Here is a 26,901-nt window from a genome sequence, read left to right on the forward strand (position 1 = left end):
AAGTCTGTGGTTCTTGAAGTTCTTCTGTAATTTTCCCCTTTTCCTTGCAACTTTGGGAAATTTTCACTTAAGATCGTATTTTTCCCCCTGTCTTCCTCATAGCTGTTAAAGAAAATTGAAAAGTTGTACACTGGATTCCTTCACGTCTCCTATCATCTGGCTTATAAAGTAAAACTGTGTCTGTGTTAAAGTGGGGGGGGGGGAAGAAGCAGCTTATATAGCTTTGGCTGGGAAAGGAACCCTTAAAATGCATGCAAGATTTCCACAAGACCCACAGCACTGCAGAGACCACCAGTCGTTTGCTCACAAAAGTATACACTTTTCTCTTCCGCACCCACACCTTCCCACCCTTCACCTGTCAGGCAAAGAGAAACAGAGGACTGAGCAGCTGGCTGAATCTCAGAAGTGTAGATTCTCTCAAAATAAAGCACTTGGATGCCTCCAGAAGGTCAGCCTACTTTCTTAGATCAAACTCCCTCTCAGCCGTAGGAGCTGAAAGAAATACAGTCTTTATTTCTCTTCATTTTAAACAGAGCTACTACCTAGAAGCCATAGAAGGGGATGTCCTCTCTACCCAGTAGTCGTTGGAAATACTATAGATAAGATTACACGTCATTTTATTATAGATATTTCCCTTAGTAAAAAAAAAACTTATCAGACAAACTGGTCAAAAGTTACATAGATATAATTTTCGCATTTTTGTAGGTCCTTGCACACATTACGAACACACTCTACCTTTGAGTTGTGTTCCCTGCCCATAGGAAATCTGTATTAGGAGAGAAGATGGAAGAAAACAGCACAGTTCTAAAACAAATAACTCACTAAATTCCTGGAAGTAAGCAGTGCAATTCACACACAGCTCATATGCCTGCTTCTACAGTGAGCATCTTAGATTTATTTTCCTAAACCACATTGTGCCTACTCATTGACATCCATGGCATGGCAATCAGTAGACATGTGGTTGTATAGAATAATATATATATATATATATATATATATATATATATATTAATAATACACACACACGCACACGCAAGGATGCAGAATCAACTCTTAACACAGATAAGTGCTCCACAAATGGTAGGTTTTATTGCTGAGAAATACATTCAATTAAAAGAATAAAAAAATTAATTTTTTGAGAGTAAAGGAAGGCTGGTTTAATTTCCTCTTTGTGCATAGAAGGAGAAATATTTTGATGGTTACCTAGTAAAGTATGTGGAAGAAATGATGTTGCAAATGAAAATTTTCAGATTCACCAATAGACTAATAAAAATCACTAAGATTTCATACACTATAAAAATTGAAATGTCAAGCTTAAAAATCAGGTTGAAGAACATATTCCGTGGAAAACTGAAGCTGTTGTGACAAAAACAAGCAACTGAAGCCAATAAGGACGAGAAACCAAATTTCTGGAAATTCCTCAGAGAAGGCCATCTAGGGCCAGAGGATGGAGTCAGCTGTGGCTGTCTGCCTCCACTTGCTTGCTTTGAGTTAGAGAACAGATTGAGCCACTGCCCATAGTGAAGGTCACGGTGGCTTGTGATAAAGCTGTTTGTTAGATCATAGCGTGCAACGTTAACAGGACAAGAAGCCGGCTGACATATTGACCAGTGCTTTGTGGCCTCACCTTATTATTTTGTCCCCGCCTGTCTTTGACAACACTCCAACAACGTCATTTATTTTTTTCCTTTTCTTCCACCCAAAGTCTGTCTGCCTATCAGTGTGTCTACTATCGTGTTCTGTGAAGTCGCCACTGTCGTCCCTTTTCTTCAACATTCTCTCTATATACCTTTCTCCTATGCAGTCTGCAGTGTTCTTTCTGACTTTTGTAGCATCCATTCAAGATGAGAATAACTGAATGGAAGCTTAGCTTTACTGCTTGTATAAAATATGAAATTGTGAAAATGTAGTTTTATCAACTGTTACTTGTCAAAGTTTTGGAACCTTTGCAGATATAGATATATATCTATCTTGATACTTGAAAGTGTAAAGTTAGAACATTTTAAATGTGTTCATAAATTAATAACAGTGATTTAGTCTATATAGGTCTTACTCAGAATATATTAGTGATACTACCAGGCTTTCCAAATCATATTTTTATGAAATGTGTTCCATCCATTTATAAGTATTTTATCTACAAGAAAAGCTCCAAATTTCTACAATAAATGCATTAGATGTTTTCAGACTCTTTTGTTCTATTACTGCATCCTATTTATTCTAATCCTTATACTCAATTTATAATTGCCTGTGCTAATAAAAAACTGGCTCTCCACATTAATACTGTAAAAATAACAGGAACCGGAGTATGAATCTAAGAGACAGGAGCCTCCAAATAACAAATGATCCAGCCAACCTCAGGGCAAGTCCCAGCGGAAAGCTGAGCTGAGAGTCCTAATTCAGAAATGCTACTGGCACTTTTGATGTTGGTCCTAGAGGCACTGTTTGGTTATTTAGCCAGTGCCAGATGGCAATAATTATATTGTTAAGAAAGCAAATAGTGACCCTTTGATTAATGGACTCAAAATCTACATTAACTCATGAAATTCTAAGGGATCTGTTCTTTCCCAGGTACAAGGACACTCAGTTAAAAGGCACAGCTGTGCTCTCTAAAAGCTGGGTTTGGAATGAGGCCTGGGTGGGAAGTTGGTGGCAGTACAGTGGGAAGAGTCATGATAGGATTGCAGGGAGAACATGAAGAATGAGATGGGGACAGTGCTGATGAGATTGGCCAGTGCAGCCCGGGCTCCCAACAAGGCTGAGACTAAGCATGTCTTGGATGCATTTGCTTTTAAAACATCTAAAAAAAAAAAAAAAAAGCTCAGTGCCCCTTGGCCATTAAATAGTAGAAGCATGTAACACTTCTTCCTACTGGATACCTACTCAAGACCATTGAAGAAAACCCAGCACCTATTCTTGATCCACATAACTTGTGGTGATGAGATAAAGCTGTACGGTAAAGACTTGACTCTGATGTTCCTGTGAGTCCAGACACTGTGTTTTACATTGTGATTGGGAAGAGAAGAGATAGACTCCAGTGTGAGTTTACTGCAGGAAAGAAAAGGGGCCTTTGCTTTTCAGAGGCCCTGTTTTTATGAATTCCTCACTGCCTGATACCAGTGTGGATAAATGAAATAGACTTCTATTCACTCACCAATGACAACACCCTATAAACCTATAGCTCTATTTCCAATCCAATCCTCTGAACCTGAACCTGTACATAATATTTTTCTCATATCTAACTTCTAGCTGGCCTCTCTGGTGTTCTGCTTATAGATATGTCTGCCGAAGTCCAGTGTGTTCTATCTGCCTAGCTAACTGGCCTGGCTAACCAACCACTAGCAATTCATTATAAGTTGAACATTGTTAAATGAAAAGACGGTGTATCAGGCAATAAGATGAGAAAACTAATATTACATTAACAAAGTCCATGATCGATTTTTATATTAGAAATGGTGGTGGTGGTGGTGGTGGTGGTGGTGGTGGTGGTGGTGCTGATGCAGCCAGAGACCAAGGCTGCTGACCTTTGACATGTAACATGACTTCTATAAGGAAAGCTCCATACACAGGGGAAGGAAGCTGGGCTTCTTCTAGCCATTAGCAACTTCTTAGCCTGTCTGCGGCTCCTTGCTGTATGTCACCAGGCTGTCATTAGCACTTTTCTTCTGTACAACTCCTGTCCAGAAGAGTTAACTGATTTGTTGTAACATCCTACTGTCAGATACTCTGCTAATTACCGGGACCAGAAAGCCCTCAAGAGATGTCCTGTCTGCATTAATCTTACAATCTAGAAAATAAACAATGAGATAAGAACAATAATAGAAATAGCATACAGATCGAAAATAAATGTTAAGTATACAATTCTAGAGAAATATAAAAGGGATATTAACTCTTTCTCCAGGGCCTTATAAAGCTGGCCAGCCGCTCCATCACTGACCTACGTTTCATGCCCTCCATTAAGTCCACCATACTCTGCTCATCCTTTTTCTATTTTAACTTTTATATGAGAATGGGGATCCCAGAGTTCTACAGTGGCCATGCTAGAGATAAAAGCAAAGAATACCCTGCACTCACATCTAATAGCTGCTCTCTATGTGTTTTCAGGTCCTGTTGTAATTCCACTTTTAAAAAAAAAAGAACCAATTACTGAAGCCTTAGATCTCATTGTTCTTTTATTAACAACAGTGTTTGTTGAATGGCATCCGTGTGCTGGAAAAAAAAAAAAAAAAAACTGGTTGCAGCGGTAAAAAGTTTTCTCTGTCATGGAAGCTTGTTCTCACACATGCAGATTTCCTTCCTTGGATATCCACAGTGGATGACTGACAGGCTGTCCTTAAAGCACCCCAGTGACACTGCCTATTCCTCAGACTTTGTGACTTTCTAACATGTCAGGGAAGAGGGGCACCATTGCTAGTTTGTGCTTATCATTTTTTATGCAAGTCTCTGGAATTAGAATTCCAGGGCCTGCAAAGTCTTCAGGGTATACTCACTGGAAAGGTGTTACGTAAAAGGCCCTTTCCTGTTTTTGTAATCAAATTACTGTAGATTAACAACAACAACAAAAGTCTATAGGGAATGGATTGTGACCACTTGGTGGAAATAGGCTACTTTCTGAAGTGATTAATGTTCAAGTGGCGGGAGGAAGAGAGTGAGAATATCATAAGTGACGCCTGCCTGTCTTCAGATTCTAGAACTGGCCTTGACTCTTCCATGCCTACCAATGAAGAACTCAAGGAATGGAAAATATATTGGAGAATAATTCGTTTCTGTGCCAGATTAAGATCTATTAGCAGCCCATGTTTAGCCTGTAACTGGAGACCTGAAAACTGTGTTATACATGAAGGGAAGAGAGGGATTTCCCATTGGGCGAGGGAAAATGGGCCAGAGTCAAGCCCATTAGAGTTCTGAATTCTCTGCAGCCTTTGGAAAGCCTGGCAGTAGAAGCATTTTTTGGCAAGGAAATGATATAGCCTCTACATCTGAGAAGCCTCTCAGTGCCTTTGAAATAAACCTTTATGTCTCTTTCTGAGATATTAACAAATGTTCTAAGATACCAGTGAATCCACCGCTAGCCTCACGTCTTTATTTCTGTTGCTTACTAGAAAAATCTATGAGTCCTCTGCCTTCTGGCAAGCTAGAAGTAGACCAAAAATCCAACCAACAGAGGGTTTTCAATATATATCAAGGGTAATGCTTTGTTCCCAGGGAACCTTAAAGTAAAGGCACAAAGATACCTGTTGCAATCCTTTGGTTTTTGTTCTCCTTGTGGCAACGTCTAGTAGAAGCAACCACAAAAATATGTCTCAAGAGCAAAAAATATCTAAACTCTAGGGATTAGCTCTTCTAAGTTGACTAAGGTCTGCAAAGCAGAGAGCAAAAAGTAAGCAAAGAAATTGCAGACAGGAATGAATGGTGTAGATCAAGAGTGCTTGGAAACTTCATGCAGACGTGGGAAATGATAGGAGCTTCTCCTTTGGTGAAAACACATGTTCTGCAAAATATGGGAAGAGCGAAACGGGAGAAGCAGCAGGAGAGTATGCTGTACAAGCTTGTATGTGACGCAGCTCTTGGTGGCCACCATGGTTTATAAAAACGGCAAAGATACAATTAGGTTTTCATTTTCATTAGACCCTGCCTGATGTATAGCGGCAGCTTGTGTGCAAAGTGGGGTCAAAAACCAAGCAGACTGAGAACAGGAAACAGAAAAGCAAGATGAACAACAGCTGAAAAGAGGTGATGAAATAGAGGATGGATTTTTGGGGCTTCTGGTCAGAGAACTAAGTTTTAACATTTTCTAAGAGGGGACTGGAGTAAGGGACACGCTGGAATCAAGGAAGAAAATTGGAAGAGAAGTAAACAGAGTCCAAGATAAAGTGGGACCAGTAGTGACTGACAACAGCATCCCATGCCAGGTAAAAGAGAGTAGGATACAGACCACTGTTGTCTCAAATTATGTCATACAGTGACCCTACATATGAACAGAAGAACCACTATAGACACTACGAGGAAACAAAAGTAAACGCTGGAAATTAATGCAGTTACTGAAGATAGCATATGCTATCTTTTATATACTTTTGTTAGTATGAAATATGAATAGTTTATAAGAGAAGATGCTCTGAAGAATTATTTTTAAAGCTCCCAGTGACTTTGGATTCAGCCTTTTCCCCTGTAACAGATTTGCAGCGGAAGTGCCACAGTCTAAAAAGATTCACACATGAAGTTACAATCACGGTTCATACTCTCACAAAACCTGCTTCCTGATCTTTGTTAATTTATTCCTTTCCTTTCTTTCTCAATTGTTGGATTCATTCTGACTTTCTTTCTTTCTTTCTTTCTTTCTTTCTTTCTTTCTTTCTTTCTTTCTTTCTTCTTCTTCTTCTTCTTCTTCTTCTTCTTCTTCTTCTTCTTCTTCTTCTTCTTCTTCTTCTTCTTCTTCTTCTTCTTTTCTTCTCCTTCCTTCTCCTCCTCCTCCCCACCCTTCCTCCTAGTCCTCTTCCTCCTAGTCCTCCTCCTTCTAATTCTCCTCCTCCTCTCCCTCTTCCCCCTTCTTCTTCCTCTTTTGAGAAATGATCAACATCAGCTATTCTTCAGGTCCTTCTTGAATTTGCCTTACTATGTGAACTTTATTGGACATATAGCATGTCCCCTGTATTTGGCTTCAAATTGATGCTGGATTCAGGATGTCAGAGAGCTTCATGGCTGAAGTGTTCCAGACTTCCCAACTCAGCTCTTCTATCCCAGCCACGTGATGTCTGGGTTCCAGAAGAGTTATGTTGGAAAGACCTTTGAGGGCTCCAAGCCACTACCCAGTCTGTCCTGAGGAAGTTTGCACCATCTCATTCACGCTAGAACCAGTCATATTTGAAAACTCTTCCCTAGGACAGACATGTGTATGTTCTTTCCTGCTCTGTGTACCCGTTTCAGTCTCTTGATTATATCTCAACCATTTATGGCTCTTGCCATGTCCCAGGTCCCCTGCTATATCCTGGCAATACAGGATGACAAGTTAACAGGCCTGTGCTCCCAGGAATAGCAAGAAAGCATGCAGCAATTTGAACACTATAATCAGAAAACCATTTTACATCTGGAGGACCAGAGGCAACACCCAAGACAGAGTAGCAGTTAGCAAGTAGACATTAAGTGGTCTGGATCCCACTGCTGTCTCCACCGCGCAGTCAGACAGCTTCATTCAGTTGGGAGACCCCAGCAAACATTAACACGAAAGAGGAAATGTGTCTTCCTTTCAGCTCTGTAGCACTTGTTGAGTTGGGCACTAAAATATATCAGACCGTTGTGTGCTGAATTTAAAAATGAAAAACAAAAAAACAAAACCAAGAAAAGCTTCTGTTAAGGGCCTCTTAAGCCCTTTAATGCACCCAAGGAGACAAACTCATAAATGACGAATAACAAGTGATTAAGGATACAAGAGTCAATGTGTGTAATAAAGTCTGTCCACGGGTGGTAAAAATGTGCTTGGGCTGGGTGATGGGCACAAAACAGGCATGATGGTGTGCCAGCTGTATGATGGGAGGAGTTCACAGGATGGGCATGATGGTGTGCCAGCTATGCTTTGGAGGACAGACTTTGGACTTGCTCCTCGAGCCCCACTGGAGGGATGGCTCTGCCACTGCTTCTGCAACATGATTTCCCACTTTCTGGGAGCAGGAGAAGACCCAGATGACCCTGGACTCACCCACACTACAGTCCAAATAATTCTATGAGCTGTCATATTTAAATGCTGATGTGAAATAATCTGTGATCAATAGAAAACAAGTGGTGATATTTTGATATTTGAGACATTTAAATCTTTAATTGATGTCCTCTGCATTATTGAAAAATAGTTTATTGGAATAAAAAAAAAAACCCTTCAATGCCAATATCTTTTTTAGGCTTTGTTTTTTAGTTATTTGTACTTGGAGCCAGGGAATACGTGCACTTGAGTGTGGGGTCCTGCAGAGGCCAGTGTTATCAGACCCCTGGACCTGAAGTTACAGGTGGCTGTGAGCCCAACACGGGTGCTGCAAACCAAAGAAGAGCAGGATACACTTTGCCTGCTGACCCATCTGTCTATTCCCTCTAACACTGTCTTTTAGGAAATTTTTTTTTCGCTTATTTGTTTATTCAGTTTACATTCCAATATCAGCCTCTCGTTCCAGTCACCCCTGCACATAGATTCTTCCCCAATTCCATCCTCCACTTCTCCTCTGAGAAGGAGACCCTCCCCCATCTCTGCACATCAAGTCACTACAGAACTAGATGCCTCCTTTTCTTTTTAATGGGTCTAAGTTCAGCTCCAGGAGAGCCAACACCCTCTTCGGGCTCCATGGGCACTTAGATTCACATGCTCAAACCCACACATAGAAATATACATAAAGCCAAAAATAAAATCTACAATAGTCTCCATTTGTTACAAAGAGAAACTGCTTTTTATTTATTTTATTTTTGAGGTTATAATGCATCCTGTCTCCCTCTTCATTCCTCCCTCCAAATCCTTTCTTACTCTTTTTCAAAGTGTTATATATGTATTTAAATACACACACACACACACTATATATATATATATATATATATATATATATATATATATATATATATATACATACATATATTTCTAAGTATAACCTGCTCAGTTTCTATAATGTTACCTGTATATATGTATTCAGGACTGACCATTTAATATGGGATAACCAATGGGTGTGCCCTTCCCTGGGACGACTATTTCTTCCACTCTCAGAATTCTTGAGTTGCTTGTCATGTAAGGTTGAGCCTCACAGGCTTTCCCTGTCCACTAAGTCATGTCTATTGTTATCCTTGTTCAGCTCATGTTTAGGCAGTCATATGGGTGAGACTTTATACGAGGAGCTTCTTACATCTCTAGAGTCTCAGTCTCATGGCAAACTCCGTGGTCCTCTGGCTTCTATAATCTGTCCCACTTTTCCAATGCTTTCTAAGGCTTACATGAAGGAGCGCTTTTATAAATTATCCACTGGAACTGAGCACCACAACTCTGCAGTTTGACTAAGAGAGGCTTTTTTGATGAGGTATGGTAGTTACACTTACCTGTGGATTTAAGGATAAGGTTTAGAATGTACTAAGGGATTATGCTGGTCTAGAAAAATGATGGTAATAGATTCTTTACCAAGGTTGATGACCTTACTAGTTCACTAACCCCTGAAATTTGGCTAGGTTTCTACTACTAAGTATGGTTTCCCTCCTTTTGAATGGATTTCAAGTCCAACAAGACAGTTGGGGGTTACCTTAATCATGTTAGGGCCACTTATTGCACCTTTGATTAGATCTTGCCATGATGGTCGTTGCCATGGTTCTTAGGTGTTGCATCTCTGTAGATTATCACTGATGCCTCTCTTGGCAGCTTTTAGAGTATTTTCCGAAGTCATGGAAGCTAAATCCCAGGAAAGAGGTTCTCAGATTAGATCTACCTTGAATCATCCAGGACCTTTGTCTTAAGTGTATGGGGTCTTCAAGAATATGGGCTTACCTTCAACCTAAGGGAGGCAACCAAGGACTACATCAGCAGTCTCTAATGTACTCCGTTGACCAAATATGAAAGGAGGTATCTCACACATGGTACTGGGAATTTGTTAGTCTATCATTCTTATGAGGAGCATTGTCAGCCCAAGTGGAATAAACTCCGTATATAGTATATAATATAAAACATGTATGTATGCATGCATGTATGTATGTATTTATGTATACACACATATACTTTTGTATTGTGTGTGATATCAGTAAATATAAAAAAAAAACATGATTCCTTGAGACATTATCAAATAACCTCAGTGTTAATGTGTTCCTCCACAACGAAACACAATGCAGATATCAGTAGATAGGAGAGAGTACAGCCTCAGTGGACATCACAGCTCCTGGATTTATGGCTCAGGGAACATCATAGAATCAAGAGCTGAAACACTGTAAACATGAGAATAGCAGGAAGTTTACTGTAACAGCCTCTCCTAGAAACAGCAGTATAAACAATCGAGAAGAACGGCCATAACAACATGCTAGTGTGGAAGAGAGAAAATCTCATGGGGTTCCACCCCAAGACAAAGACCTATAGGCAAGTAGTGATTTGTGCAAGTGGAAGAGTTACCCTCTCCTAGGGATCAGCCCCCTATTGGTCATCTGATACACACTGGTCAGGCCAGAAACTAATATAGACCCAAACGACAAATACCCTGGCAGCAGACTGTATTTTTCTTTGTGCACACACGTGCACACACACACACACAAACACACACACACATCTTTCATCAGTAGAAGGAAAGATAATATGCTTAGAATGAATATTAATCTAGAGTAAACTATGTAATAGTTTTATATTTTCAACTTTTTTTAGATTTTTAACACAGATACTTTATGAGTTAATTTTTCTTTATACATGATTCTCTTGCCTGATAAAAAGAAAAGTGCTAATGTACTAAACTCACAGTATATTATTGTATCTTTTTCATTTCTGGAATAAGAACAAAAGAGAATCATGGTATACATAAATGCAGTATAGGCACTGCTTACGGATTTGATTATTAATACCTATAAAGAAATTCCTCAGCACTTAGTCTTGCCTGTCCAAGAGCTCTGTTAGAAATCATAAAATGAGATATACACTATACTTCTGTTCAGAATTTATATTCCTAATTCTATATTTAAAGGAGCATCTTAAAGTGGTCAGTCCCAGACGACGTGTCCTGAGCCAGTGTTAGGAGTCCCTGCACACAGTGGTCATTACATTCTCAGGGCTTCACTTACTCACATGGCTTCCCGTACAGAGCCCACTGATTGTCTCACAAGGGCTTGTCCTCCCCAGGTGTTAAAGTCAAGCCCAGAGGATTTAAAATCAGAAGAAAACTGCCTTTCCTAAGTAGATGAATTTTCTTTCTTGCTTTTTGTGTGAATGCAACATCCATGCAGCTAACAGAAATAATTCCTGCATGTGTTCTTGACACATGAACCCTCCAAAGTCAGGGAGGACCCGTTATGCAAGAAAGCGTGATTATTTGGATTTTAACAAAGGGTAATGGGAGTAATTTGAGGGTTTTCACAAAAGCGTTTTAAATTTCAGCTGTATAGTTAAGCACAGATAAAAGTAAGAAGACAATGAAAACATACTTTATTCAGGACTGAAACTACATACACAGAAAGAAATTGGCTGGTTTGAAGCTTTTAATATGAGATACTAATTCTTTGGGGGGAAAATGTTGAATTTTAATTAAATAGCCTTAAGACGAGGTATATAGTCTCATAGAATTGAAAGGAACTAATAATTTAGTTACCTCTCTTGTACTGAGAAGAGATTTTTTTTTAAAGAAAACTAAGACTTAAAAAAATACATAGCTAAAAAAGAAAAGTTGGTTTAAATAATTACATACAAAAGAGATTTCCTAGTTGAAAACATAATGCATAAGACAAGACATAAGACTCCATGTGGCATTCTTTTTCATTTATATTCCTTTCAGTAATGAAATAAAATCTGTTCCCCTACATCGATTTCATTAGAATGTTTGAAGCACCTGTCATCTACCATCATCAGTTTATACATATTTCAGGCTTTTCTGGTGAACAAATGCAATAATGCAGGTCCATATGTCCACATGTCTGGGAGCAGAGATTCCAAATGATGCTTGGATTACCTGCCTGGACTTCTCCCATCTATTGTGTGGAGTATGACATCTTCTGTCAATCTAATTGCTTCTGTAAGAGCGCCTGCGCTGTGCTCCCAGTGTAACAATCGCTACTATGTGAATACACCCCCAGAAGCCTTTGCTGTCAATTGATCTAGCCCAAAGGTGTCACTCTTCTTTGGAAAGCTGGCTTCAGTATACAGTCTCACTGAAGATTTGCAGAGTTCTTTAGGGGTATAGTCTCTTTAGGTAAGTTGTGAGAGAAGTTAGGGGTTTGAGTAGATACTGTGCCTCCTCTTTGCACACAGGAAAAGACTACTTCAAAATATTCTCCTCTGAGGGACACCATACATACAACCCATGTATAGAATGGCTGTCTGGGTACCTACGTTACCTGACCAGAGATACCAGAAATAAAAATATCAGAGACATTTTCAAGGCCAACAGCAGAGAGTATGATTTTGCTAGAAAAGTCCTAAAGGAATATGCTTCGAATTCACTTAGTAAGTCCCTTAGTTCATATTGACTATTCATTACTGTGAATAGACAGACTTGGCTGGAGCTAACAGTAGTTCCTTTGTCATCATTAAACAGCTGTAGATTTTAATATAATAAAGATAAAACTGTTCCTCTGGTTCTGCATTCACACTATGGCATTCGAGACGGTGCCACCACTTCCATTTTCCAAGCTTTATAATTCCACCATAATCATTTGTTCTTGGCAGAAATATGTTATGCAAGCACTCAGCTGAGGATAATATTTTTGAACAATTTTTCCAGTGTTCTGGTTATGTGATTATGGGAATTTAGAACTCGGTATTAATTCACTCTAAGATTTTGTGTTTCTGGGTCTCAAAAAAAAAAGCTCCTTTTAAAAAATAATACAATTTAGCTTAAATCATTGCTTCCATACCAGTCATGTTTGTTACAAGATAATGCCACCCAACACAAGAAGAACATATTGGGAGAGAACCAGCGTCTGTCTTCCCCTGCTTGTTACAGTGTCATGCCAGCAGCTTTGTTTGCATCCAATAATTCACTTCCTGCTTCAGGTACAAAATGACTAGTGATTCTTTTGGTTTCTTACTCTATGAACTAAGTGTTCTGTTGACCAGCATCACTTTACACTCTTGACTAAAATTTGATGTCAAGGGATGCGAGCATAGCTTGGTTAGTAGAGGGCTTGCCTCCCGAGTGCAAAGCCCTGAGTTTCATCCATAGCATAGTACCAAGCAAAAGTAATAATGCATGTCTGAAACCCTAGCATTTGGAAGGGAGAGACAGAAGGATAAGGAATTCAAGATCATTTACTACTATAGAGAAAGATCAATGTCATCTCCTTAACTACATGAAACCCTGTCTCAAAAAAAAAATATTTCTAGGAAGTATACTTATTCATATTTTCATCCTTAGAATTTTTTCAAACTTAATTCCTTAACATTTCGATTTAATTTATACTAGTGTTGCGTGAACTGTTGCAGGTGAACGTAAATGCAATATTCTCACAAAGCTTTTGGGTGGGTGGATAGTGTGGCTTATAAAACTTCAAACACTGCTTGTATTTCAGTGAAGTGTTCCTTGACTTCTGCATTCCTTAGTTTTTAAAAAAAAAATCAAAAGATTTCAACAGAGAAGCGATAGCCATAGGTTGTCCCCAAGCAGTGACCAAAGCTGAGCTACAATGCTTGGCGGCACTGGTTTGAGATTAAGGTTTCCTAAGCCTGTAGTGAAACACTTGTGAGAGAGAAGGAGTTAACATTTGTAGAGGTATTCGGTGAAATATAAGCAGTGCTTGAATTTTTATAAGCTGCAGTATCTACCCACCCAAAAGTTTGTGAGAATATTTAGCGCACATGTACGTGCCAGATGGATTGTAATGACAGTTGATAGGCCTCTTCTAACCCTTGCGTTCTGTTGTCAGAAATCTGCATATCAAAACAACGATACTTTTTACAATAAGATTTGTTGGGTAAAATACACATTGAAAAAAAATTTATTAAGACTCTAAATTAACATCATTTGAGGTTTTTAAGTTCAAGGTTTTCATAAGACTATCTTCATGTGCCTTAGAGGAATATAAATAAGTTACTTTTGAAGACTACTAAATATTTTCTTGATCTTACCTTCTTTTCTCTATGAACATGAATTTTTTTCAATTGTTTATGTGAGGTACTACATGTGTTGTATATGGTGTGTGTGTGTGTGATGTTGGTGTGGTTGTGTGTGTGCATGCATACGTGCGTGCATCTGTGTGTGTGTGTGTTTGTGTGTGTGTGTGTGTGTGTGTGTGCATGCGTCTGTGTGTGTGTGTCTTTGAGCATGTAGAAGCCACAGGTTGATGTCAAATATCCTTTCTAGTTTACTCCCTTCCTATGAGTTTTGAGGTAGGAGCTCTCACTGAAGTTGAGATTAACTTGTTCAGATAGACTAGCTAGCCAGTTAACTCCAGGGATCTACAAGTCTCCACCACGCTCTACCCCAAGGCTAGGAGTTGTAGGCATACTCACCAAGCCCAGCTTTTTACATTAGTCTGGAATAGAGGAACTAAATATTCATGCTTTGGTGACAGTGAGACATTTCACCAGCCCTGTGAGTGAATTCTTAATTTTACAAAGTAGATACAGATATAGATTAGATATAGACATGTTGACTGTAATGCAAAACAGTTCCCTTAAAGTTCAAGAATCTATAGAGGCTAACGCAAAGTTATAAGATAATACCCCAAGATAATATTAACAAAAGAGTTTAAAATGTAAGAAGTTAGTAACTAGAATTAGCATCCTAGTTTTTTGTGACGTCCATTCTGGTGTTATTGTGGGAAGTCTCAATGACTACTTGCTTTAGACCAAAATACATGGTTGGAAATTCATAAGAGGGGGACAGGTGGCCCCACCAATTAAAAATTCCTCAAGATTATAAATGTATATTTCATCATCTTGTGTCAAAATATTCATTTTAATATTCAAACATCTTACCACATAATAAGCTGTAACCATATGTTTGTTATATTATACCACTGTAACATTAATAAATATTTACAGAGATGTACATTCTACAGGTTGAGATATGATAGCTCCCAGTTTGGTTTTAAGTACAAGCCTTCAATGCCTCTGAAAGTAATTTTAAGTACCATTATATTTGTGGCACACTAATAAAAAAAAAAAAGCAATGGATTTGAATTTTTAAGCTGGACACTCCCTTTAAAAATGACATCATTTTATTGTTCCCAAATGCATAACTCAAGGATGCAGTGTTATCTCAGCTTTCAGACCCTTGTCTGGGTGTTTCAGCTTTTGGTTTATTTGTATCTGAGTTCTCTATCCAACATGGATCAGCTCTGAAGACTTTCCTTAGTGAGAGACAGATAGCTGTACATCTCTTTGTAACCAACCCTGTTAGTACCACGAAAAATAAGAAATAGTGTGTGAGTCTCTTAATTATTAACATGTCAAGTGGTATGATTAATCAGAGGTTTTGTGAGCTCCAAAACCACATTATTTCTGTCCATTGGACTGTACATAGTTTAGTTGAAAAACATGTTTTTTAGAAAAGAATAAAATTCAGACTCCTGACTCATACTTTTCCAAACTGTTACACTGTTTTATTGGTATTTATCCCTTAGTGACAGCTGAAACTAGAGCAGACCTACATCAGGAGACAGGAGGCTGGCGAGAAGCCACTGACTTCACTTTTATGTGTCAGGAGAGTCTCAGGCTGATTCGTACTCGGCTGAAAGCAGGAGGAGTTTGTGCCGTTTGATAACTCTTGACTTGGTTGTCTATATGCAGTGCTGTCGTCCTTACCCAGCTCAGGATAATGAAGCCCTAAGCTCATCCATCCCAGAGCTGCCTTCTGCTCTTGTTTAGGAAGATAATTTCTCAATATTGGAAATTTTAATACAGACTCTTACAGATACACAGAATTCTAACAAGCAAAAATAATTCTCCCAAATGAGCTTCTTCCTTGCAAGTGCTTGGTGATTAGCTGGGTTCTTTAATGCCCTTTTGCTGTCAAGTACCAGGGGCGAGACAAGATAGTAACTCCGACTACTATGTTAAATCCAGAGATAATATTTGCAACATTTCTGCTTTTTTTTTTTTGTCATAGATTCTGAAATGATTTTGCAACATCCTGACTGCTTGTATTTCTGTGGGGAAAAAAAGTATTGTATCACATTACACTTTGCATCTTGTAATTGCTTTTCATTATGTATTTCTATCTGAGTTCTGTATCAAGATATTTTACCTTCCTTTGTTCGTTGACTGAATTTAGCTGCAAACAAAATAGTTCCTCGTTCCTTTTGTTAAACTAGTGATGAGCACTCTGTTGGAATGACTTGTTCTCTCGTGATTTCTTTCCCCAAATGCACTCTAGCATATGTAATAATCTGAAATGCTGGACAGCTTGAATCTCTGTAACATCGCTAAATGTCTCTTACAGCCTTTGTCTAGGTTTGAACTTTGCACATTATTTATTTCAGACATTGAGAAAGAAGGGCCTTAATGGCTGTGACAGCCCAGATCCCGATGCAGACGATTCAGTAGGTCACAGCCCTGAGTCTGAGGACAAGTACAGGAAAATTAACGAAGATATTGATCTAATGATCAGCAGGCAAAGATTGTGTGTAAGTACTCGAAACACCCTTCATTTTTTTTTTACTCTTGATATCTCTCTGAACCTGGCAGGCATTGAACAAGAAAGAGAACAAAGGCTCTGAAAGCCCCGATCCTGACTCCTCTTATGCACTCACCCCACGCACTGAAGAAAAATACAAAAAAATTAATGAAGAATTTGATAATATGATCAAGAGTCATAAAATTCCTGTAAGTACCAAAGGTAGATGGCTGGTCTGCTGATAACTGCTGCAGTAACATCCCTTAACCCTCTCGATGGTGGCTTGCTTTAAGAAGCATTGCAAAGTCAGACAGATGAAGTAGCCATCTCATCCCACAGGCAGTGCATTTAGAAAGCAACCCCTGTGGGATACTGAAATTTCATCAACCCAAAGAGTTGCCATGGAGAAGTTCATTCAGAGGTAGAAGAGTTCACAGGAGGAAGAGAAAGATCCATGGGCCATGCCCTGAATTTACACAACCTTAGCAAAATTTAGTTCTCGTGCAGGTCATCACAGCACACTAAAACAACACGAGAATCACTTTCTGCATACATTTTGTGTGCAGAGACCAGATACACGAGTGGAAGTGTTGTTCCATCGTGTGCACTGACACTTCACCTAAGTGAAGGCTAGTTTCTGAATGACATGTTGGCCCCTCCCCACACACACTCGACTTCAGCACTGAAGGGCTAACGCTAATACGCTGCAGGGAACAGACTGCATGAACCCTAACGGTAAGACTTCAACGTTTGTGTGATTTTACAGCTCTTATCAGAGTATTATATGCTTTGCCTACACCAACAGTTTTCATGCGTTAACATGTGGCTCAATTTTGTCTTAACCAATTAAGAAATTTCCTAACAATCAATCATATGCCTTGCCAGATAGTTAAGAAAAATAGCTGTGCATGCATTATTTTTTTTTTGGTACAGATGTATAGGGAAAAGATGCCCAACATATTGTTACATTCAGTCAACAATCAAACAAACAATGTTATTTCTATAGCATATAAGATTACACTCAAGGCTTATATGCTATGAATAATGTTAGTACCTGAATCCTAATTTGTACACAAGCTTCTCAGTACATAATTAATTCCTTTTCAGAAAAAGTACATTTCTGGTAAGTTAGCAAAGCAGCCCAATCCTGAATACTGCAAGCACATCTGCCATGACAATGGGCTTTGTTGGTTATACATGTAGGTGTTTAGGCCAGAAGCCATAAACTGTATGCACATGGTACTCACAAAGTAAGTTAAGCATTGCCACAGTCAGCACACACACACTCAGTCTTCGCTGGTTGAAATAAACCCTTTAAAATATATGTGTAAAATATTGTGCTGATTAGAAGCTCTGTCCTTATGAGTGCTTAGTTTTTCTTTTGTCAAATGAAATACTGCCAGCAGGACAACTTTTTTCAGTTTCATGCTTTAAATACTTTATGAGATTATAATACAATTACATCATTTCTCTCTTCCTTTTCCTTCCTCAAAACCCTCACATGTACCCCTCCCAGTCTTAAAGGTCGTTACCCTTCAGTGTTCCACACAACATGTTCACAGTGTTTTGCTCATCAAAGAACTCTGTATATGCTTACTAACTGTATACAAAATTCTTAAATGACAAAATATCCATCAGAATTGATTTTACCCAGAAAAGAGAAACAAACTGTTTCTTTAGTTTGACTTCTAGTTCTTATAGCCTGAGTTTCCTTGCTATATCTAGAAAAAGACTGTTTGAAAGCTGTGCGTGCAGAGGTTTAAAGGAGGACTGTAAGGTAATGCCTTTAGTGTCCACTGACCAAAGGAATCCTCTGCACAGATAGGAAAACGGCAAACACCTGCTGTATTGCTGATAACCATAAGTTATCAGCATAATCAGCATAAGTGAACCTAAGTATGGAGAAAAATTGAACCCCAAAGTGTCAGAATATATGCATCATGGATCCATGGATCTGTTTCCTTACATTTTACGGGGAAGGAAGATGTACTAGTCACCTAGATTCCCTGAGATATTCCACTCTGTCATGTAAAAAGTCCAAAATTAAGATACATGATTTGTTTAATGCCACAAGGATGTGTGGCCTGAGGTGACACACACATGAGAGTCTACAGGTAGAGCATGCAAGAGGAGCCACGTGACCTCTCACTGTGCCAGGGAGTCTTCAAGTCTCCCCGAGTGTCTCAGTGTCCACAGTGAAAAGCCCAGTTTTTGCACATTGCTCTCTCTTGCTGGAAGTTCACTTTGTTGAACGTTTTCACAGCTGCTGAAACATTTACAGCAACACAAGGACACTCTGCCCTTTGTGTGCAGAGAGTGTCTCCAACTTTCAAAACATTATGACTGTTTTTCTCCGTCAAAGAACCAGTGTAAAGTGTTTCCCTTTTAAAATAGAAATTTTAATACTGGAGTCACCTGTTGGAGTAATATAATTTATGCCCGTATTCCTCAATTACATGAAATAATTCATGGGTGATTTGAAATATTGTCGACCACTGTTTTTTCCTGCTGGGTCTGCTACAGTTCATGCTGGGCATCATGACGAGCTAAAACAGGCCCATTGGAGGAGCCAGGGATTAGCAAAAAGACCTGAGTGGTGGGAAGTAGAAGCAAAACTGCTTGAGAGAATGAAGAGACAGGAAATGGACCAAAATGTCTGTATTTTCTTCAGAAGGGTAGACTGTGAACACAGTGGCATTGATGTACCTAGAATCAACAATAGAATGAATTTGAAAAATCACTTGATTTATATACAAAGGAAGAATGCTTGAAAAAAAAAAAAAAAAAAAAAAGGAAAAGATTGACTGCATAGGTCTGGTGGAGGACCAGATAGTAAAGTTCAAGAAAGAGGAGGTGGGTGGAGACTATCAGAGATGATGAAGTAGCAGACAGGACAGGCACCCAGGAGGCCAAAGGTGGGAAGTAAGTAGTGTACATTAGGTCAGGATGGCCATGCTATCACTTACATACATAATTGTGTAGGTACTGAATACAGAGAAAGGGAGAGCAGGTGCTCAGAAGAGCTCAGACAGGAATGAAAGTCTGGACGCTGAGGATGTAAAAGGATGGTCAGATTTTATGGGTGCTGCAGCCACTAAGAAGCCACAAACAAACTGAGATAAAGACAATCGGTGGTCACATGCCATTTGACCTTTATAATATTTTTTCCTCTACTAGGAGCTCTGCAGCTTGGTAATAGTAGTTCAATTAGTGGCGAAATAATGAACCACAGGATTCAATTCAGTTGTTCATGTGAACAAAAGAAGGGCTATTAACTAAAGTTAATATTTTATCAAAAATGTACTATTTGATTTTTATTGGGCTTTTCTTCATGAAAAGTTTGGAGAAACCAAGGGTTCACATGTCCTCCTGACTCAGATATCATACCCCAAGAACCAGAATCACTGTTCAGAGACAGCTATGAGCTTCTCAGCCATCATTCCTGCATCGCTTAGGACAAAGACCACCTGCATCCTCTCCTAGAAATGAATGAATTTGGGTTTATGTCCTGCCAAGTGAAATACCACATATTTCACACTCTGAAAACAAGAGCTTAGCTCCCTTGTCTTCCTGATAGCCAGGCCTACTTACTTTATGTGATCACCTCAAAGTCTACTTTCCAGAATTGAGTGTTCTAAACATTTAGAGACTGGCACAAGATAATTAACTTTAGGAGTGGCTTCTGGTTTTGAGCCAAAAAAAAATTTTTTTAATATAAATCTTTTAAAGCTTCCTAATTTTAAAAAGTCAAGAAGGAAAAGAATAATGCAAGTTTCTTCTAAATATATGTTACTCTATCCTCTTGCTTCCCAAGTACTTAGGGATGCTTAGTGTTCTCATCTATGCAACCATCTTTTTCCATGGATAAGGAGTCAGGGTCAGAGGACATGAAATGGCTTCCTGATTAAGTGGCAAGGTATTCCATGTCTGGAACTGTGACTGAGATTTCTTGGGGGGGAGGCTAATAATCTTGAATTGCTAGATTAGCACTGTCTTTCATATGCTCTGGTATCAAGATATATCTGGCTCCCATTTAGCCCATTGCAAATGAATTTTATAGCAATCCTGCTCAAGTTGTTATGGTCTAATGTGTTAGAAACTCATTAATTCTTCAGAGTAAAGCTCAGGAGGAAAAAGGAGTCTACTGACTTGCACTGAACTGGTTGGTCCTCATTGCATAATTGCTAACATCTTCTACATTGTGAAAGTGCCTGACTCTCTTAGGGGAGGAGAGATGGGCCTGGCCCTCTAGTGAGGCAAGGTCAACATTCTATTCAATATGAGGAGAGACAGCACTGTAGCGAGTCTTAGAGACCCAGTGAGAGTGGAAGATGCCTGAGTAGGAATAATGAGTGCAGATTAAAACCTTTACAACCAAATGTTCAGTTTAAAGTATGGGCTTTTAACTAAATATGGAAGAAAGGAGTTTTTAAAGTTGACTTTTCCCCATGACCTGAGATGTAGTAGTTAACTGTTAGTCATGTCGTCCACAGATAGTTTATTAATACCTAATATGTGTAAATTATATGATCACTGACTACAAGATTTCATTTACTCCAAAATGATAATCTGTACTGCACAGTGAACTAGGAGCAAAAACAGACCCAGTCACTAGTTTGATGATGTTCGGCCATTTTTCAATCTTATTTTGAAAAAGGAAAAATTATGCACAATGAAGGGATACTGACAGTGTTAAATTTTATCAAGTAAGTAAAGTAAATTACATCCATAGTGCCTCTTCAACAGAAAATATGTAGGAAATGATAATCTTACACTTTTATATTAATGAGATATACCCCAAACATTCTTCTTTAAAGAAAAATATTCAAATAATATAATAAGGAGAATACATTTTGAATTGTTTGTAGCAACAGACCTTGAGGAAGTACTATTACCAACCAACATCAAAACTGTTTTTGATTTTTAATAAAATAGGAAGAGATCTAAAGATGAGTTTAAGAAGTAAACAAGATGTTAGATCAAGTAGAATAGTCAAGGTGCATGTCCTGCAGATGGACAGACTTTGAGCAGAGGTTTGGGGTAGTGCTCGGGTTAATCATGGTATTTGGTCAAGAGTGAGAAAAGTGGGCAAGGTGTACGTAGTGAAGGTTGGTAAAGGCCCAAGCATGGAGTATCTCTAGGCCATTGGAGGAAGTGAGATTTTTTTTCTTTAGGTAAAATGGTTACACTTGTGGGGACTTGAGAGAGGAATACTGTCATCTAATGTATGCTTTTAAAATATCAAGATCCTGAGTGTTGTCTGTTGAAAGTAAAAAGCAGGATGGCAAAGCCCAGAGTGGGTTGATCTATCAGGAAGCCATTGTAGGAATCACCATGCTGTTCCTGGGAATGAGGGTATTCACATGCCCACCCAGAATTTCAAAATGTCCCCATTCAGAATCTGCAGAGCTAATATTATGGTCTAAGGTCATAGCCAGAAACAGGTGCCAAACTCAAAATATAGCTGAAGAGAGCTCCTTACAAGGACTACACGCGTAGATAGAGTTAAAGGCAACCTGAGGGAGTAGTAAAGCATGTTGGGGCTTGGAGCCTCGAAGTTGCTATTACCCGCAGGCGTAAGGATACAAAAAGGAACAAGAAATCACTAGAGGAGGGAAAGCCCTGTTTCAGCAAGAGAAAGCCACTCAAAGGATGTCATTCTGTAGGAGAACATAGCCCCTGCAAGAATCCAGTACTAAGGATGCTGCAGGAAAACGGGGCCTTGGCCTCTCTGCTCCCCTTGAGTTGATGCTGCTGCCTGCATCAGCAGCAGGAAGGCCTGGTTGAGATATCTGGAGCTCAGGGCAGGGAGAAAAGATTTGATGGTAGACGCTGATGGTGGAGGCCTCTGAGCACTGTCACTGTGCTGTTTTCATAGGGGATTTCTATTCTCACGTGGTATGTCAGTGAGTCACTCTAGAGTAGCTTGTAGCATACATTAATGTTTTTCTTGTTTAACAGGGCTTTGGAGATGTGGGCATATATTCATACTTTGATATATTACCTGCATTTATATTCCATGGTTATAGGGTTTATCCAAAAATCATTTTCTGTTATCTTGTACACAATCCACAAATGACCTAAAGGACAGACATACTATCGTATCACATGAACATTTTTATTTCCCTTAAAAACAACGAAGAGTCAAAGTCATTTGAAAGAAAATTGTAAACCATTTGCTTTTGTCAGTATTTAAATTTCCATAACATGGGAGAAAATAAAAACATGAAATGAAGACTATGAGGGCAGAAACATAAGCAGAGAACATATTACAGTTAACAACAACATAAACACAGTGTTACTGCAGACACATGTATGATTGGCCAGCCAATTGACCAGTCACAGAAAGCTGCAGTAAACGCTAAAAAAAAAAAACAACCAGTAATAACGAAAACAATAAGAACCAACCACATGTGAGCCAGGAATAAACACACATTTAAACTTGGACAACTTCTTATTGAAAACCTCGGAGGGCTTATGTGAATCTTTTGTGTGTATACACACACAAACACAATTTCTCATTGTAAAGTCTGTATGCCGTGATACCATGAGTCCTCTGGCATGCCTCTGAACACTATTTTCACTTGTGATACTGACAAAGGGGGAAAGATAAGAGTGTTTACAACTATGATGAATTACTGAAGGCAGAAACAGAAATACAGCCTTGCTTAAGTTGCCAAAATAATCGCAAATATCAATAATTGGAACCTGGATCACTCTAATTAGACATCCACAGAGCTCCAGCTCACTAAATATTTGCCAACTCTCTCACTGCAGTTATAGATCTTGCCATGTGGCAGGGGTAGTACCTATACAGCAAAAATGTGAAGCAATTGCATATTTTCTGAGATATCACTTTAAAATGCGAGCTACTAAGTGATACATACTCCGCTGAAACCTGTACCTTAAAATGGCTATTATCTCCCGACTCGCTATTAAAAAGACAGATTTTTAAAAATAATAATTAAACTATATGTGCTATTCACAGGCCTGGAGATGATTTTATATTATTGAACTTCTGCATAAATATGCTTCAATAAGCAATTAAACCAGAGGATCGGCTTTGCATTTCAGTCCCCTTTTCTCTGTGAAGTCATCACAGTCACATACCTTTGATCTTACCATCATTTCTGGCAACCGATTCAGAGATCACAAATGAATAATTATTACTTCATAGAGTGGAATTCAAAGACAATGGAGTCTAATGAAAAAGGGCTTTGTTTCACGGAAAAGTGAAGCGTTTCCTAACAGTTGCAAAGAATGAATTCTAAGCACAGGGAAGGAATCAATTTACGATTGCACATCTTGAGACCCCCCTTCCTGGGAGTAATCTATACACGGCACGATTTGGAATTTGGAATTTTCCTTGGTGAAGTTAATGCTGTCTGTGCTTGAATCCTCCTGTCTCACTTACATGGCTTTCCCTGTGTTTCTGTTCCACAGGCTGTTCCACCTCCCAACTTTGAGATGCCAGTTACCATCCCAGTGTCCAGCCATAACAGTTTGGTATACAGCAATCCTGTCAGCTCACTGGGAAACCCCAATCTTCTGCCACTGGCCCACCCTTCTCTGCAGAGGAATAGTATGTCTCCTGGTGTAACACATAGACCTCCAAGTGCAGGTAACACAGGTAGGTCCTTAAGAGGACACAATGTTCACAAGGCTTTTGGAAGGAACCGCATCTAGCAAAAGCTTCCTTTCTTAGGAAGTGCACTTTGGTTCCTGTTTGTATCCCTTTATTACTCAACATCCACTCCTTACTAATTCCTCTTTGTGACACAGCCTGAATTCTTCAGATCATCTTTCAACGTATTTCATAACCCACACTTTGTCTTTTCTGGATGTCAATTTTCTCCTCCAGTTGCTATCTAAGCACATACTTTCTCTAACAGTGTATCAAATATCTAGTCTACACACTCTTGTTGTACCCTCCTCTACCTAAAGAATCTTTTCTCTCTTCTTCCTACCAAACTGTCACCGTGAGACTGTCCTCTGTGCTCTCTAGCAGCACTGGATTGATTGATTGATTTGATTGATTGATTGATTGATTGATTGATTGATTTGACAGCTTATCCCAGAAAGGATATGTGGTAGAAAAGACTTGTGCTGCTGGTACACTAGCATGATTTATAAGTTGTATGAAATAAAAAAAAAAAACTAAATCAGAAGTGCAGCTAATGGCACATCACACTGAAGTCTCCTTGCCACAGATTTGTCTCGACATTATAAAACATACTTGCTGCTGTCCAATCTACAATGACCTAGAGACAAGAAATTATTGCTCAGAAAAAAAAAAAAACATCCTTAGGATGTGAATCCAGCTAAATATGTTATGATGTACTGTATTGAATACATGTCTCTTCTCTACTGGGCTTAAAGAATCTTGAAAGGAAGAATGCCCATTTGATTTGCCAAGCTCACAGTGGGAGCTAATTCAGTGTGTACTGAATATAACTAAGCCATTCCTTCATAGTTCCAGAAGCAGCATCAAAAATAATTGTATTTCTAAATCTCATACAGCAGTCTATTGTGTATTTACATTCTGGCTTTAAGAAAGTACTCCACAGGGTGCTTTCAATAGCTTAGGCACATTTAACTGTACCAAGAGAGGCTTATCAACGGAAGGACATTTTCCTCTATAAGGTTTTATAAATCTTAAACCAGGGAAATATGTACAATGAACTTCACTGTGCCATTCTCTCCTTTATAATATGATTGAATTTTATATACATTTTAATAGTCATATAGATTCTTTTCAATTCATATTTAGATTTTTAATATCCTATTTGATAACTCATGTTCATTCATTTTTTTTTTTAATTCGGTATTTTGTCTTCAAAACTGTATTTGCTGGGAAACAGGAAAGATTTCCTTAAAATATAATAAACATCTTTTCTGATTTCAATAGCTGGAAACAATAGCAATGAGGTATCGCTTACAAACAACTAAGAAATCACAATTAGATGATGTTCTCAACTATTTTTCCTGGATCTTGTTCTCTATAATTTTTTAAATAAGTTTCTTCAATCTTACTGAAAGTTCACAATTTCTTATAAAGAAACATAGTCATTATTGTGTTTGTCCATTTGTTTATCTATTTGTCACTGTGGCATGTGAGTCCTTGTGTGATAATGAGGAAAATGAGAAGTCAGTTCTTTTCCTCCATGTAGGACCAGGATGGAACTCAGTCCATCAGGCTTGGTGGTAACTGCCATGACTTGCTAGCCATCTTGCCAGTGCAAGTTTTTGTGTTGTTCTTAAATTAACAATTAATTAGTATATTGTAAACCTGTGGCAATGAAAACTTGCTCATTGGGTCATTAAGTGAAATTCAGCTAGATACATTAGCCAATTATGAGAAAATAAAAATTCTAGTCAATTAGTATTGCACAAAATTATATGTTACAAAATATATTTAGAAAAAATAGACATCAGATATGTGGTTATGAAGGCTTATGGCAGAAATGAAGTGGGATTTTTTTTTATTTTGTGTGAAGTATCTCTTTAGGAGAAAACCAGACTTGGAAATAATAAAAATGCAGAGACTATAATAAGACAGTATTTTTTTCTAATGTAATCTTTCCTGGGAGGGGTGGAGAAAAAACTCCGCAAAATGTCAGTAGCGAATGAATTTTTAACATTTTGAACACAGCATGTCACAATAAAACAAATGTCAAGCCTGCAACTAAGGTAGCATGTTTTACCTTTGTGTCTCAGAAAAGGACAAATGCCGGGTGCTGAATGCTCTGTGCTCTGTTCTGTTGGCCCCTGGTCCTCCTCCCTTTTGATATCTTCCTCTCTTCTCCATAGGTGGTCTGATGGGTGGAGACCTCACATCCGGTGCAGGCACCAGTGCAGGTAAGCGCAGACCTTGGTGCTGCAGCTGTGTTATGGACTAGTCTGTCGGATTACTTCCATTCTACAGTTCGTTCTGAAGGCAGAATGGTTAAACAGTCACTTAACAAAAGAACTAGTTACTAACTAGAGCCTACCTTAATAAAACTTCAACGGAGGCCAAACTGGCGTCAACTGGAACTGTTATGTCCAATTTGTTAATGAAGAGAATTTACTTATGTTACTAATCCAGTAAAAGAATATTTTAAAGAAGTCTAAAAATAAAATAACTTCAGCTGTTCTGCAGAGAAGTGTAGGTTCTGATCAGATCACCTCAATTCTTGATACCACTCTTAGACAATAGAGTTTGGAGGCCCTAATTCTCACATTCTCTGTTAATCAACCCTAATTGAATCAATTGTGTCCACGCAAGGAACTCATGTGATATTCTGTATATTTCTAAAGAAGAGTACATAAAGAAACAACAGAAGGAAGATTGCAGTCATTCAACTATACTGGTAAAAAAAAAAATCATATTTGGCATTAACATGAGGCCTCAGAGAGTATCAAGAGACTACCCTACCACAAATATGTTTTAGCTCTTAGGAATATCTTCAACAGTGACCAGTTGTCTTATCTTCATGTGTTTTCAGATTCACAAAGAAATTTATAATGTTGAAATTATTGAGATGTCAATTCCCTTTTCAGTACAAATACATAGTGTAGCACAGGACTTTCAAGTGCCAACCCTAGTTTACTAGGAGGCACAGAAGTAACCATGGTAATTCTACAGCTGGAACATGCCATAAATTTAAAA

General features: G+C 38.6%; 1 protein-coding gene across 18 annotated transcripts in view; it reads left to right on the plus strand.

Moving 5' to 3' along the window:
* Window positions 1–26,901, plus strand: part of Mef2c (myocyte enhancer factor 2C) — a 162,293-nt gene that overhangs the window by 104,013 nt on the left and 31,379 nt on the right. For 14 of the 18 annotated variants that reach the window (XM_076927084.1, XM_076927081.1, XM_076927087.1 and 11 more), the window contains 3 exons: window positions 16,117–16,260; window positions 23,694–23,880; window positions 26,061–26,108. In XM_076927084.1, the coding sequence (XP_076783199.1) occupies window positions 16,117–16,260; window positions 23,694–23,880; window positions 26,061–26,108 (379 nt within the window). Of the gene's footprint in view, window positions 1–16,116; window positions 16,261–16,321; window positions 16,460–23,693; window positions 23,881–26,060; window positions 26,109–26,901 lie in introns of all 18 variants that reach the window. The other 4 variants (XM_076927090.1, XM_076927093.1, XM_076927096.1 and 1 more) reach the window with 2 other exon arrangements.

Source organism: Arvicanthis niloticus, chromosome 29 (assembly GCF_011762505.2).
Source record: "Arvicanthis niloticus isolate mArvNil1 chromosome 29, mArvNil1.pat.X, whole genome shotgun sequence".
In the NCBI taxonomy this organism is placed as follows: Eukaryota; Metazoa; Chordata; class Mammalia; order Rodentia; family Muridae; genus Arvicanthis; species Arvicanthis niloticus.